General features: G+C 40.8%; 1 protein-coding gene across 2 annotated transcripts in view; it reads left to right on the top strand.

Moving 5' to 3' along the window:
• Positions 1–16156, top strand: part of PAPPA2 (pappalysin 2) — a 295094-nt gene that overhangs the window by 193493 nt on the left and 85445 nt on the right. For both annotated transcript variants that reach the window (XM_064594278.1, XM_064594279.1), the window contains 2 exons: positions 3568–3703; positions 3904–4120. In XM_064594278.1, the coding sequence (XP_064450348.1) occupies positions 3568–3703; positions 3904–4120 (353 nt within the window). The remainder of the gene's footprint in view (positions 1–3567; positions 3704–3903; positions 4121–16156) is intronic.

The raw sequence follows: 16156 nt of genomic DNA, 5'->3' as shown, positions 1-16156 counted from the left end.
ATGGGTGAAATGGATAAACTTCCAGTTACAAAGTAAGTCACAGAGATGAAAAGTACAGCATAGGGGATATAGTCAATAAGATTGTAAAGATGTTGTCTGGTGATAGTGACTACACTTATTGTGATGAGCACTGAGTAATGCATAGAATTATAGAATCCAGTTGTACACTGGAAACTAATGTAACACTGTTAATTATACTTCAATAAAAATAATCATCTTTGTTTAAATAAGGAATAAACTCTTAGTGTGCTAATTATACTGTCAATTTTAGAAGTTTTTTGTCTATATATGTACAGCAAAAGTTTTAATAAACACACATTGAACTGAATTTTCTGAAAAGTCTAGTAAAAGAGTTATGTATATTAAATATATTTTTCATAGATTCCATTTATAAACTAGAGATATATTCTATACCAAAAGCCTTGGATATTGCCAATGTCTCTAGAGGTAGAACCTGGAATACCAATTCACATTTCCACAAATGCTGATTTAAAATAGCATAGATGAAATTTTTTAGCCTATAGGTTTTAGAAAAGCATAATTCTCTATACACCAAAATATACAGTTTGTGTTTAATTTTTAAATTTTATTCTTTACCCTTTCTTCCTGAAGTGTGAACAAAATAAAAAAATATTTCTCTTTGGAAATAAGAATTATTTTGTGAATTAATTTATGAACATTGAGTTCTTACTAGATGACGGGCACTGTCCTGTGTGCTTTTACATGATTTCATTTAATCTTTATACTAGCTTCAAGAAATAGGTAGTATCTCTCTGTTTCAGGTGTGCAAAAGAGGAACCCTAGGCTCAGACAGGAGGGATGGATTGCTCAGCCTTAACCAGTTAGTAGAGATGGAGCTAAGAGTTGAATTGAGATTTCCGCCTGGCCAACCCTCTCTCCAGAATGGTGAACTTACTTGGTTCTTTTCATCCTGGCTCAGATTGGATATTCAGATATGTGTGGATTCGAACTAGTCTCTGCTTTAGAAGCTCCAAAAGTCATATGAGAGTTCATACTTTCTTTGTGTCTGGTTGCGGTTGTGGGGCATATTCAGTATTCAGCTGAGAACAAAGTTCCATTACATCTCCCATAGCACTATGAGAGGAAATGCCACAGACTCAGTGTCCTGTACCTTGATCAAACCCTTGTCTCTTTTTGCTTTGTGTATCCCAACATTCCTGGGCCTGTTTTTTTTTGTGAGTCTTACCTGTGGTTTCCTGCTGAAGCCATGGCCTCGAAATCCTGGCATAGCCTTTCCCACAGATCACGGCACAGAGGCGCTGCCACCTGGAGCAGGCTGTAAGGTTTAAAGGGATTTGGTTCAAAGACCCTTAGAGCAAGGAGGCACATTGCCAGGAGATGCAAAATGAGCTAGAGGTTTTGGGCAGGGGCCCTCAGGACAGAGAAATCCACACCATCATAAGACCAACCCCTCCTAATTTGTCTCAGGTGGGTGGTGTCTATTTTGAGACCCAACAGAAGGTGGGAAGACTCAGAGCTCCTGTTCCTTGTTGAACCCACCCCACTCTTCAAGTCTGAGGCCTACTGGGGTAAAGCCACCATGTACTTGTTTGGACTCCGTCTGTTCCTGACTCAGGAAACAACCCAGAACTTTCTTCCAGTACTCAGGTCTCTTTTGTGGTGTAGGAAAAGGAAGAGGTTGTGGGAGTTCCCAAGGGACTTTGATGTCCTTTGCTGCTGCAGTTGAGGACTTTGCGTTAGGCTCTTGTTTACCTTATGGTATGTTTCATGTCTAGCTCTCATCCAGTCAGGGACAAAGGACCTCGTATTGCAAGCCGTAACCTATGGGTCTGGATACTTCTTAAGTTATAAAGGAATATTTATTACTTCAAAGAGGGGAAATGAAACAAAGGGAAAAAGACACTGTAAAAAGAGAGTGTGGCTGGTCTTTCCCTCAAAGGAGGAGAGGAAGAAGGGAGAGCTGTGTTGCATTGACCACTGCAAATCATAAAATCACCCTAAGTAAGCCAGCAGTGTAAACGGACACTCTATAAACACACCACCAAGACTCAGGAAAAATCAGCCTGCACACAAGGAAGAATTCTTGGTAAAATGGAAAATATGTTTTACCCTTCTCCTCCCCGTTTTTAGAAGAGGTTTCTACCATTAGATATACCCTTCTTTAACCCTGAGGATAGTTTTCCTGGAGCTTCGTCACCCTCAGAACCAGATAAAATCTATAGAAAGGCACAGAGAACATTGTAAGGTCCAGCTCCAGAATCTCATAATGTAGCAACCATGTAATACCAAGTAACGTAGAGATTTACTCTCAACAGAAATGAAGAGTAATACTGAGCTAAAGGACATAAAATAAAGCTAGAATTACTACATCAAATAATTTCTGTGTGGGACATAAGCTCTCCAGGTCATCTCCCAATCTCAAAGATGTTTTCTTTTATATTAAAGGATTTCTAGGGACAAAACTCCCATGGTTTGCTTTGAAAGACTGTTTTATTGTTTTGTTTTGTTTTTAAAGATTTTATTTATTTATTTGACAGAGAGAGACACAGCAAGAGAGGGAACACAAGCAGGGTGAGTGGGAAATGGAGAAGCAGGCTTCCCGCTGAGCAGGGAGCCCGATGTGGGGCTCGATCCCAGGAACCTGGGATCATGACCTGAGCCAAAGGCAGACGCCTAACGACTGAACCACCCAGGCACCCCGAAAGACTGTTTTATTGTTCATCATCCTAAGCATCTAGGAATATTGCTTACAAATAACTGAATTTCTTGTCCCTCAGTGTTGGCTTATTTTCAGCCATGGGTAGGGTAGCGTATATATGCTTGGGGGCACCAGCAGAAATACATGAGAATAAACAGTTTGTCAGCTTCTAGTCTCAGAAACAATAGACACTGAAGTTGCCTCTCATGTCATACTCCACATGCTGAGAGGTTCAGATAAAATGTTTAGGGGGGGGCGCCTGGGTGGCTCAGTTGGTTAAGCGACTGCCTTCGGCTCAGGTCATGATCCTGGAGTCCCAGGATCAAGTCCCACATCGGGCTCCCTGCTCGGCAGGGAGTCTGCTTCTCCCTCTGACCCTCCTCCCTCTCATGCTCTCTGTCTCTCATTCTCTCTCTCGCAAATAAATAAATAAAATCTTGAAAAAAAAAATGTTTAGGGGGAAGACAGGAAGATGGGGAAGGATGAACTACATTCTAAACTATGCCAGTTCACAACAGAATGTTAGCTTGGTGTCTCTTGTCCACTTCTCTCCCACTTTGGAGATAAGATTGACTGGCTATGCAGTAATTTATTGTCTCCAGCAATGGTCTCTTTCATTGATCTTCTTGAGAAATTTAAAGAAAGACAGGTCCAAGTGAAAAAAGGAACAGTTGAGGTTAAAAAAGAAAGAAAGAAAGAAAATCTCAGAAAAATGTGGTACATTCAGTAGCTGAAAGTTATCTTTTTTCATCTGATTTTGATTTTTGGTGTAACCTCGGCTATCTTTTTGTGCCTACTCCATATTTTTCTCATAAGTGTAAAAATAGTGTAACACATTGCTAGCCCGGTGGACATGATGACTCACACATATATGTGCTTACACCTAGGTGTGTTTCAGTAGACCAGGAGTGGCCACGGCAGTTTTCGTTTTCTTGACATCTGATGGCCCAGTACTCAGAGAACATCAGCGGCCGACAGTGACTGTTCACCTGACCGATGTCAGTGGGAACAACCACTCTCTTGGTGAGTCTGACAGTGATCCCTTCAGGGCCACTAGAGGATGATTCAATAGACCCCAAAATCAGCTTGGCATCTGACTCTGACATTGTTTGGGACCTTGCCTACAGTACATAGCTGTTGAGAAGATAAAAGGAATGCTAGGTATGGAACACAGTGCTATATGAATGACTTACAGTATTATTCATCTCCTTATTTCTCTTCAGGAACCCATGAGCTGTCATGCCAGCATAACCCACTGGTTATCAATGTGACCCATCACCTGGCGGTCCTCTCCCACCATACCACCTCAGTGCTGCTGAATTTCTCATCCCCATTGGTGGGCATCTCAGCAGTGGCTCTAAGGACATCTTCCCACATAAGTCCTTCAACTCCCAATAAGTGCATCCCAGAGCATGAGGGGCAAAATCATCAGGGACAGAGGTACAGAGTCTCTTTTCTCCTTTTTTTTCTTTCTTTTTTTTGTGGTTGTGAGGTACTACTATCATTTTCATATATAGCATTTTGTTTTCAGTGGGTGCTTAATCACTAACTAAAAAGTGGGTCTAAAAACTACTAAAAAGACATAATAAACAAGCAAAGAACAACTCATAGAAGGTACACTTGGGTTTTACATTTTGCTCTTCTTTTCTTAACTGAGAATAATTTTTTTAATGTAAATATTTAACATCTTTACAAGGTCTTAAAATCTTTTTTACGTATAAAACCACTGCCTTCAAATCAACATGGTTATATAAACTGCCAAAAATTCTTTGCCAAAAACTCAGTGTTCCCTAAGCAATGTATATTTTTCCACTTGTTCCCACCTGGACAGTGTATACAGCAAGTTTCACAATTAGTTTTCAAGGCATGTCATATAATCAATTAGAGTTACATATGGAAATCAGGAATATATTATCTACATAGGTCTTTCTGTGGACATCTGTGATTGTCATCATCTAGATAGAGGTTTCCTGAACTCTCTGCCTCAGCTAGTAGAGGGATTGTACTTTATAGTGTTGGTGTGCCCAAGGGTGGCCCGAAGGTAGGAGGGAGCAGGCCATACAATGCTGTGTGCTGCAGGTGGGCTGGACTCATTCTATGAGTGGTTTAGTCAATGGAGTGGGACTACAGGTAACAGAGTTCATTCCCTCAAGGAGTGAGGTTTCAAGCAATTAGGATCCCAGTCACAAAAGCTTCCAGGCAGTGCTCAATCACCAAATAGGAGATTTGATACCACCATGCCCAAACCATGTATACCAGAAACCGAGATTTGATTAGGGACTGGGAGTAGACAGTAGTGTGTAGTATATCAGTTATCTTTTGCTGTATAGCAAATTATAGCAAAATTTAGTGGCTTATCACAGTTTCCATGAGTGAGGAATTTGGGTGCAACTTAGCTGGGTGCTTCTGGCTTAGAGTCTCTTATGAGGTTGCCATCAAGCTGTTGACCAAAGCTACCGCAACCTAAGGCTCAAGTGGAGCTGCAAATTTCACTTCCAAGCTCACCCATGTGGTGGTTGGCAGGCCTCAGATTATCTGCATCCAGGCTCACTCACATTGGTACTAGCAATAGGCATGCTCACATAGGCGTCGTTCAGTTCTTCACCATGTGGGCTTCTCTATAGCTGCCTGAGCATCCTATGATACAGCAGCTAATGATCCAACAGAGAAAAAGAGCCAGAGAGGGTAAGTACACAGAACACCACCCAAAAGCTACAGGAGGCCATAAAAAAGTTATAGCCTTTTTTTTTTTTTTTTTTTTTTTTTTTTTTTTTTAAGATTTTATTTATTTATTTGAGACAGAGAGAATGAGAGAGACAGAGAGCACATGAGAGGGGGGAGGGTCAGAGGGAGAAGCAGGCTCCCCGCCGAGCAGGGAGCCTGATGCGGGACTCGATCCTGGGACTCCAGGATCATGACCTGAGCCGAAGGCAGTCGCTTAACCAACTGAGCCACCCAGGCGCCCAAGTTATAGCCTTTTTAAAACATAATGTTGAAAGTGACAATCCATTACTTCTGGCATATTCTTTTCATTAGATATGAGTCAGTAAGTCCAGCCTATATTCAAGGGGAAGGGCATGAATCACTAGGGGCCATGTAAGAGGCCATCTACCACATACAGTAATAATAGTTTGTTAACTGAGTACTAATTGTGTGCCAGGTGTTGTTGTAAATGCTAGAAAGAGAAAAGCAATAAGGAATAGAGTCTGAATGTTGAAGTAACATTTGTCTGCAACTCTTAAGTATTCTTATTGAGCAAACATCTTCAAATATTAACACAGGAATGTAGACTATTAAAATAACATTGTTTACTAGAATTATTGCCTCTCTCCTAGGTTTTTTCAAATGATTTTCTTTACTGGCTCTACCTCTGGCCTCAAGCCATACAGAATTTCTTTCAGGTCCCGGAGACATGTGTTCTTGATGAGTTTCATGTCTTTGCACATTATGTTCCTACTTTCTTGAATACCTTCCAGCCCTTCTTCACTTCAACTCATACTTCACCATCAGGATTCACCTTCTGTGAAATCTTGGCAAACTCCTTGCCTGTTTCTGTAGGGCATTGTACATAACCCACACTCTGCAGAAACAACTATCCCATTGGGTGATAACTATTTGTTTACTTGTTGTTCTTTTCCACTAAGCTTTGAACTCTCTCTAGTGGAAATTCCATGCGGTATCTTTCAGTACCTAGCAGACGGCCTGGCACATAGTAGGTGTCAGAAACACTGTTGAATGATAGTAACAGACTTTATCTCTAAATGCTGGATGGAACAGAACTAAACAAGAAAACCAGAAAAAGTAGAAGTCATAGCCTCTCCAGACCTGAGGGACAAGAATTCCCCTCACCATCACAGCTGTGAAGTTCTGACAAAGAAGGAGATTAATTGTGATCACTGCTGCTCGTTCACTTATTTTCATTTGGCACTGTGGGAAAAACAAGCTTTATATGCATGCATGCAAACCAGTAGAAATAGGATATGATTCTCCAGTTTACACAGAGTGTATGTGGAATGCACAAGCATTTCCAAACCACATGTGACTGACAGGAGCCATGCAAATTGGCTTCCCTTCTCAGCCAGCAAATCAGTGCAATATAGTAAATTTTGATACACAGGGAACCTAATAGATTTCATATATTTTCTTTGTGAACGGATTTAAAATCTGAATCCCTATGTACTCTCAAAAAATAGAAGATTTTTTTATATCTTTATATCAATCCCAGTTGTAGATGTGGATAGATCATAATATGAAACCCTCAAATTCTGGGCATAGTGAGAGGGATTCCTGGCTACCTCATTTTTACCCCTTATGACCTGAATTCCATTAATACTAAAATGGGCAATGGAGAGCTGACAGATGCCTGGCAGTAGAGGATGTATTATCCACTCTGTATTTAACCATTAATGACCAATGGCCCGTCCCTCCTACAACTCTGCGTCTTTAAACCTGCCCAGCTGGCCCACAGAATCTCAGCTGAAGGCCAATAAACCTGTCTGGCTCTCCAGTGATGTTTATGAACTTTACCTTAGACCCTTTAGCTTTGGTCTCTCTCTTCATCTTGTTTCTCGTTCTGCTATGATGGCTACCAGTTTATGACCCTTTGGGCTTAGTCTACTGATAATGAACCATTAGTCTTGAACACCAAGTTTTGTGTTCCTGGTTTTGGCCACTGGTGCTCAATTGGAGCTCAATTCACTCCTTCTTTCTGGCTGTTTCTAGCTCTAGCCATTTAGGTAAAGGTCCTGCATAACCTGCCACAGCATCCCATGAGTTGGAGAATCAGGCAGACCCCCAACCATGCCAGGATTGTGTTGATGGCTTTGGGAAGTGGGAACCACTTTTGTGATAAATGCAATGAGATTTAGAATGTATCCGAGATATACTCCAGGCACTGATAGGTTACTTTGAGTAAATGAGAGGAATTAGCTTCCAGATAATCAGGACTCTAATTTAATCAGGACTCTTATTACCTACTTTGGAAATTCACACAGTCAAGTTTAGAAGAATTTACTAATAGGCAAGAATTGCTGATGGGCATGTAATTTCTCCTACAACAGAATTTTGTTCTTCTAGTTACATGAACATAATGTAAAGGAAACATTGATTGTAACTTCTCTACTCCTACAAGATGATAAATGCAACAGATCCCCCAGCATTGAATCTTCTGAGGATGAACATCATCTCCTTCTCCAGGGCATGGGCTGATTACAATGGTTGAAACTTCTGACCACTCCTTTCTTTGCAACATTTGCACTTTCTGTCTTACTGATTTTTTCATCGACCTTCTCCATAACAGGTTGCTGTGTAATCTCCCAAACAACTGTGCTTCCTTAACTTTTCCTTGTATTTTAAAGAGTTCTGGCTTTTTATAATTTGACGTTACAGAATTAGGTGCATAACTGCTTGTGACTCTTTTATCTTCATTAGGATCATACCTTGTGCCAACCCTTTTGCTCTGTTAAATGCTTTTGGTTTTGTATTCTACCTTGTCTGGAATTTAAATTTCCATCCCTGCTTTCCTTCTGTTTATATTTATTTGGTAAATACTTGCCTTTCATTTATTTTTAACATTCTGCTATCTTCATTGCCAATGAGCCCAGGGCATATTGCTCCATGGCACTGTTTATTCTGAAAATTTATTTCATGGTCCTCAAGCTTCTAGTATCTTTAGGACCCTGTAGTATTTTTACCTTTGGGACATTTATCTTCCAGGATTCCATGGCTTTTGCCAGTGGTTCTCCCTCGCCCCCCACTCTCTCCCACCCCACTGGACCAAGACCCTCATGCTTCCTGACCTGAAGTCTTAAAGTCAGTAATGAAAGGGTGGTACTGATGAGGACTAAAGGACAAAAAACAGATCTGTGACCCCTGAAACGCAGTGCCCAGTTTGCCAATCTCAAGAGAAGCCAGAGAATGAGGAAAGAATGACCCTTTTCCCCTCTCCTTTTAGCATGGCTTTATTCCTTATTTGCTTTTTTTCCCCCCTCAGGAAAAAAAATGCATGCTTTGGCTTCCAGTGATGTTTCTCAATTCAACTCCAATACATTTTGAAATCAGGAGGAAATCCTCACAGATTCCAGCTGTCCGTCTTGGTTTTTGATACTGATAAGAGTTTTCATATTTTTTTCTGTTGGAATTTAAGTGGGAAGCAGGGGAAAATGACCTCATAGCATTCTTGTGAGATTAACCGAGAAGCATACATGTGGAGTGCATAGTACATGCTAGCACCAGGCAGGAGCACCGCCCATATAAGCTTTCACACTATTCCTCATCTTTGTTTTTCTCCATTCCTCTTTTTACAAGGTGTGCCACTGATCAGTTTCTTGCTTCTCAGCTCTCAGGTCACTCTCAACATGTGCATGTGTAAATACTAGAACAGGATTTTATTGATATTTATCCTTTGCCAGCTGACACAGTGTTCAGCTTTGTCAGAAGTGGGTAATGGAGAGATACTACAGGAGGAAGGGCTTCTCTTCCTGGCTTCAGCGTGCTTTCTTCTCTTTTGCGGCTGTGCCATGCTCAGCAGTGGTGTAAAGAACAGCTTCCATTAAGTCAGCAACCACTTGTGTTCCGAGGGTATGTATTTCCAGTTGGCTCTTCATCACCATCAACCAAAAGTAATGCTTGTTATTTATCCCACTGCATATTATAGACTGCTAGCATCCCATTTCCCATTGACAAGGAGCTCCTCATTGTACTCAAGCCCAAAGGTACAACCAAACTGATCCCCAGATCTGACCTTTGTGAATCTATCTCCTGGTACCACATACAGGTCCATTCTATGCCAGTCGGGGTCCAGTGAGGACACAGTAATTAGAATAGGGAGAGTTTAATATAAAGAACTATTAACTACTTAGGGGAACTAAAAAGGATTAACTACTTAAGAGAACCCTAATGAATAGAAGAATGGGGGATAAAGGGAGCAGTCATTCCATTTTCCATTTAGAGGTGAGGGAAGAGTATCAGAGGAAGGAACAAATGTGGAAAAGGCTCCCCACCTAAGGCTATGATTTGGATCTCATCAAAGTGGGTTTGGCGATGGCACAAGGGATGACACAGAAGTTTGCTGAGGTTTTAGAGTCTGGGGCCAGCAAGCAGGAAACCACCCACTGGAGTGCTGATCAAAGCTTCTTTGGAAGCTGCCTGCTCAGGCACTCTTGGGACTTCTGGAAAGCTGCCCTTAGGGTGCTGCTGACACTTTCTGGAGGTCACCCACTGGGCACTGGTGAAACTTTCTGGGAAGTCAATCAGTGGGTCGCCTTTGAGGCTTGCTCCAGCTAGAGTGCTGGTAGACCTTGCTGAGCTGTGCAGGGTGTCCCTGAAACTCCTTACAGCGTGAGCACCACCGGACTGAAGCCCTGTCAGATGTCAAGTCCTGCAGAGGCCAGGAGAGGAAAACACATGGGAATCTAGAAGAGATGCCCCTTCTTCCTGGAAGTCTCTCCATTACACTAACAGGCCAAAGAGCAATATTTACATGGTGCATCTCTAGGATCGCAAAGTGGCAGGAAAGATCTTGTCAAGGAACCCAGAAGAAATCCCATTTTTGTTCTTTGCCTTTTACGTTCCAGCTAAGATTTCCTTTAAGGTCCTGGCTTTAATCTTCAGACCACTTTTCAGTATAACTTCTAAATAGATTCGACCCAACTAGAAATGCATATTTTCTTTTTTTAATGTTTTGAACTTATTTTAAGTCCAAGGCAAACATGAAGTATAAATACCTCATTAACTTATTCAGTATAAATATACATTCTGATTGAGATAAAAAACAAGTAATAGATATTCATAAATAAAAAATTGTTGTGGGTTCTGAGGTTTACCTTAAACTATAGCTTATCAACGCCAAGTATTCCAATCTACTATTGAATGATATTAATTATTTCAAATGAATATCCATGTAGAAACCTAAGTTCTTTCTTCTCTCTCTTGTTCTCACTCTCATTCTTTCTCATTAACTATATATAGTCATGCTTTGATCCTTTTTTTCATTGTGGATAACTGAAGGTAGATTCGTGTAACAATTTAGGTCTAATACAATGGATATGTGTGTGAGAGTGTGAGTGTATACCTTGTGTATGCTTACTATATTTTACTTCAAGTAGAAGAAAGTTTTTGAAAAGTTTCATGTAAGTTGATTTGTAAAACTAATTATTCTATATGGTGTGTGTGCATGTGGTTTGAGTGTGTGTGTGTGTGTGTGCATGTATGTCTCTGTATAGAAAGAGATGGACCATTCATCATTCAAAAATATTTATTAAATGCCTACAATGTTCCAGGAATCATTTTTCAGTTAAGGAAACAGACTCAGAGTGTACAAATTCACCTTATTTGAGATTAGCAAAACTAAGACTAGGATCCAAGAAATTTGTTTTTAGTAAAGGAACGTTCCATTATAAGAATAGAAATTGTTTCAGAAATGTATCCATGTCTACTACCATCCAAGAAACCCTGCTGCCCTCCCTCAAATTATATTTGGAAAAAAAGCATGAGGGAAGAACAGAGATTCTAAGAGCAACATCTTCTCATAGAAATTCCTTATTCTTAGTAGGTGGATTATCTAAGCAGCTGTCTTACTAGAAAATGTCCCCTCAACTCTCCATTATCTAGTTACACCATATCCATTTTAGCAATGATCCATATCCATCCATATTCTCTTCCCTAGTCCATTTTTCCTTATTCCAAACCTGAGCCACCTTTAGAGCCACCTTCTCCATGGCTCAACTATAATTATTATTAATTAAAGTGAAATTTAATCAGTAATATCTGTTTCCTGGAAAGTCATAAAATCATATAAAATCTAAAAATAAAAAACGTGGCTATTGTTTAAAAAATTTGTATTCTGATTCTTTTCATAATATTGGATAATTGAGAGTTAATTGTTTTAGCAATTTTGGTCTAGTAAAATGTGGCTACATGTGCATGTGTGTATGTATATTCACTTTATACAAGACAATCTTTTGGAAAAGGTTAATGTGTAATGAATTATATAACTACATTGTATTTATTTATTTTTATATAACTACATTTTAAAATGATTTGGCTTTTTAAACGATTGTGCCATTCAGAAGGGTATTATTTTTTAAGTAAAAAATAAATATTTTTGTAAAGAGCAATGTCATCCCCAGATTTTCTCCTCTTTCTTTTTCTTCTGCATTAATTTGCATTTTTCTATTTACTTAAAGCAAACTAAACGTGAACACATGAAGTCTGAATCAAGAAAACATAATGAACACATACACTGTGCTCTTGTATGATTCTATATTCAAAGCAACAACTCTTAGAATTTACCTTTTGCATTGAAAACATTTACTACTAGGCTGCTATTATGGATATCAGTTGGCGTTCAGCTTCTGACTCTCATATACTTAACATAAAAATGTACATGTACATAATTAAAATATCTGTCATGTTTTGTCAACCATGCTTGTGTAAAGATGAGAATCAGGTCATTTTAAAACTGAGTAATCGGGGTACCTGGGTGGCTCAGTTGTTAAGCTTCTGCCTTCTGCTCAGGTCATGATCCCAGGGTCCTGGGATCGAGCCCCTCATCGGGCTCTCTGCTCAGCGGGAAGCCTGCTTCTCCCTCTCCCACTCCCCCTGCTTGTTTTCCCTCTCTCGCTGTGTCTGTCTCTGTCAAATAAATAAATAAAATCTTTAAAAAAACCAACAACAACTGAGTAATCAAAGAATAATGTGTATTTGGTTTGGTTGGGAATGCCTCAGGATGCAGGGACACCTGCAAATTTATGGACATGTGTACTAGTTTAGTCAACTCTGTTGTCTCTGTGTAGCCTCTATTCTTCAGATTCTGTTTCCTAAAGCAGGGACTGCAAAACTAAATAATCCAGGGAGAAAAATCATAGCTATTACCAAATAACTCATAGTTTCCTGCCTGCAACTTATGACCTTTAGTAATATGCTGGGCTAATGCTATATCTCAGGCCGACTTACCCTAGCTGCCTCATCTCTTTCGACCCCCCCTTCATAGCACCCCTGTGCTGTGACAAAAAGATGTTTTTCGCCTTAGAAAGTTCTTGAAAATGTAGATCTGTTGACCAAGAAGATAGAGTAGAAGATAGAGCTTCATCAGTGAGTCAAGTCCAGAAGATTTTTGGGTCACCCTCTGTTGTCCTTGGAGAATTCACTATAGATGTGGAATTTTGGTTGGGGGTGGAGGGATGCAGTGGAACAGAGAGTAACTTTTCCATAGAACTTCTCTTTTATGATTTTAAAATCCCCAGAGAATTTCTGGGAGGAAGTGGCTGTGTTTTCCATTTGGGAGATGTTGGGACTCAAGTGTCAAAATATTTCTTCTTGGTTATACTGTAGATTAGGGGTAGAGCTGGGGCTACATTATAAGGCCTCCAAACCCCTGTCCAGGGGCACATAGCCAGAGCACAGCTCAGTGCCTTGGCATTCCATTCCCACTGTAATCAGTTTGTGAGCCTGCTCTTGGTAATAGGATCATTCCATCTCTATTATCTGTCATTCTGCTTCATGCTTCATTATTCTCTGGAACCCTCATTGCTGCTGCTTTACCAATTCCTATTGTGCTTCAATTATTTGGAGCTAAGATTTGAAATGCCAACCGTTTCCCTTCCTCCTCTGCCTGGATTGGGACTCTACAATGCCAGGCCTCTCCTTCCCCTGCTCATTTCTATGTACAGCATTCAGATCACCTCCCTTTTGATAGCCTCACAAAGTGAAGAGCTCCTTCCTTTCTTTTTCTAGGGGCTACAGGTTAAAGCATTTGTTTTGGCTCTTCTTTTGTTTTTAGAAGAGGGTTTGCTTTTAATACTCCAGGATGATGGGAAGTGTTGTCTCTTGCTGGGAAAGGCACTATAGAAATGAAATATGTATTACATTTCTACTCATTTGATTATCTTCTTCCCCAAAGCAGTTTAGCAAATTGACATTGAATCTGTTTTTGTTTCTTAAGCAAAGAAAGAATTGTAGCTGCTCAATTGTTCCCTAGGTTTCTTGCCTAACTTCCTTTTCCCAGAATGATTTGTCCATAAAATAAGAGGGAAGGAGGAGAATCGCTGGAGAGGATTCTGATTCTTTTGACCAATGACAGATGGCCTGGTGAACAACAGGTCTACTTTGGGAGGTACAGTTAGCTGTTTGAGTCTGTTCAACTATTTGTTCTTGAGGGGTTACAGAGGAAAAATGAAAAGGTCGCAGACTTGGTCTCATTGAGGGGTTTATTGGTGCATGACTAGACTATTCTAGAAATAGCCTTTATTAAAATATTACCTTGTCTCTGATGATTCTTAGTGGGAGGCATTCTGAGAACTGGTTAGGTGGCGGCTTTTGGTCAAAAGCTAAGAATAGGCACAAACAACTTATGAAGACTGGGAGTTGGAGTCTCCCTCTAAGGAATAGGCTAGTTTCAAAACAATAACTTTGAAATAATGACTCCTCTATGTCTTATCATGTTGTCTGAAATTCCAGCATTAGGAAAGATTTTCTTCAAGTCTTGGTTATCTCCGAGGGTCTCTTTAAAATAGTAAATAACTATTGAATAGAAGTAGAAATGTCCTAAGTTGTTATAAACTCTTTATAGCAGAACTATTCTCGTATTCAAAAATAGACCAAGGCCCTGCTAAATGCACCCTGGCATAGGCATCTGGAAGTTATGGGGAGTACCAGAAACAGAAAAAGTGGTACTGAAAAGAGAGACTTTAAACTGTCATCTGCTTCTCAATTTTGCTCAGGGCTGGCCCTGTCCTTATGGTCTGATTTCATAGCAGCTGGTGGAAAGAGTACAGAAAATAAAAACAAAACAGTATTTCTAGGATTCTGTCATTTTGCCAGCCTGCCAAGTAGACAGACACTGTTGACGGAGTTGACCATAAGTTCTGGTTGGAATGACTCTCAGGCCCTGTCTGGTTCTATGTAGCCATAACCGTGGAGGTGGAGGCAGTCTGGGGATTGAAGTGGCAGGAAGCCCAAAGTCCAGACCCCTGTCTCCTACTATTGGCTACATCATCAGTCTTACCACGTGATTTCAGGACAGTCCCTTTCCTCCCTTCTTTGGGCCTTCATTTCTCCATAAGAAAATGAGCCATAGCCATTGCAAGGGTTGGGAGAACTGGAGGGAACAAAAGAACAGAAGGGAGGAATATTCCAAATCTGATGTCAACCAAGGACTGACAAATCCCCGGATTATGAGATGATGGGAACAATGTGAAGCTTCTGTTGGAGAGTCCAGAAACTTTCCCCAGAAACCGGGGAAAGGAAGCCAGGGGGAGAGGGAGATTCCCAAAGGGGCCCAGCACGTGTTTTATGCTCTACTTCTGCAATATTGTGATACTTGGTCTTAGTCTGCGGTTCCTGGCTCACAGCTCCCAAGCCCTTGGAATTTCCTAAGTGTTGAGAGTGATAAAGGTGTCTTTTGTTATGTGAATGAAGTGACTTTTGGAAAGCACTGAAGGATGGGACTGCTTCTCAGTACAGCCAAACACATGATTAGAAGGTTGTAACTTTGAGTCCTACCCCTTGACCAGGGAGCAGGGAGGGGCTGAAGGTTGAATCAGTCAATCAAGCCTATGTATTGAAGCCTCTGGAAAAACCCAAAAGGCTGTGTTCAGAGAGCTTCTGGGTTGGTGAACACATGGAGACTGGGGAAGGTGGCACACCTGAAGGGGGCATGGAAGCTCTGTGTCCTTTCCCCATACCTTGCCCTGGGCATCTCTTCCATCCAGCTGTTCTAGAGTTCTATTTATTATTTTATAATAACTTAGTAACCAGTAAGTAAATGTTTCTCTGAGTTCTCTGAGCGGTTCTAGCAAATTAATCAAACCCGAGGAGGAGGTTCTGAGAACCTCTGATTTATAGCCAGTCAGTCAGAAGTATAGGTAACCACTTGGGTTTGTGACTGGTGCCTGAGTTGAGGATGGGGCGGTTTGGTAGGATTGATCTCTTAACCTGTGGAACCTGATGCTTTCTCTGGACAGATAGTGTTAGGATTGAGTTAAACACCCAGACATCCTGCTGGTGCCCAAGAATTGCTTGGTTGTAAGTGTGGGAATGTGCACCCCCACACACATATATTGGAACTGGTTTCAGAACATCTATTTAACTTCCATGTGTGAATTTGAGACTCATTCAAGGTGCTGGCTGGCAAATCCTCAAGACCTGAGTTTACACAGCTTCTGTATAGCCACAGAGAAGTCATGCTACTCCTTCCGCCTGCCCTGTAGGAACTGTTCTAGGAATGACACAGACGAAAACCCATGCCTACTAAACTTCATTCACAGGACTGTACTGTTGCCTCACTTAACTATATGTGTTTCACAATTCCTCAGGCTGGGCCTATGAATGTGGCTGGGGAAGTGTCACTCCCAGATTAATAGTTTAATTGGTGTCCAGGGATGAACAGTAGGTAGGACAAGAGTCAGCAGTACAATCATTTGGGGGCTCCAGCAGTCACTCCTCATTTGGAAATGTCCCACATGGGGATGGTTACTG

This window comes from Mirounga angustirostris, unplaced genomic scaffold (assembly GCF_029215605.1).
Source record: "Mirounga angustirostris isolate CCGP_5_RB_7025 unplaced genomic scaffold, mMirAng1.0.hap1 SCAF_6, whole genome shotgun sequence".
In the NCBI taxonomy this organism is placed as follows: domain Eukaryota; kingdom Metazoa; phylum Chordata; class Mammalia; order Carnivora; family Phocidae; genus Mirounga; species Mirounga angustirostris.
This window is presented reverse-complemented; position numbering and strand designations above follow the sequence as displayed.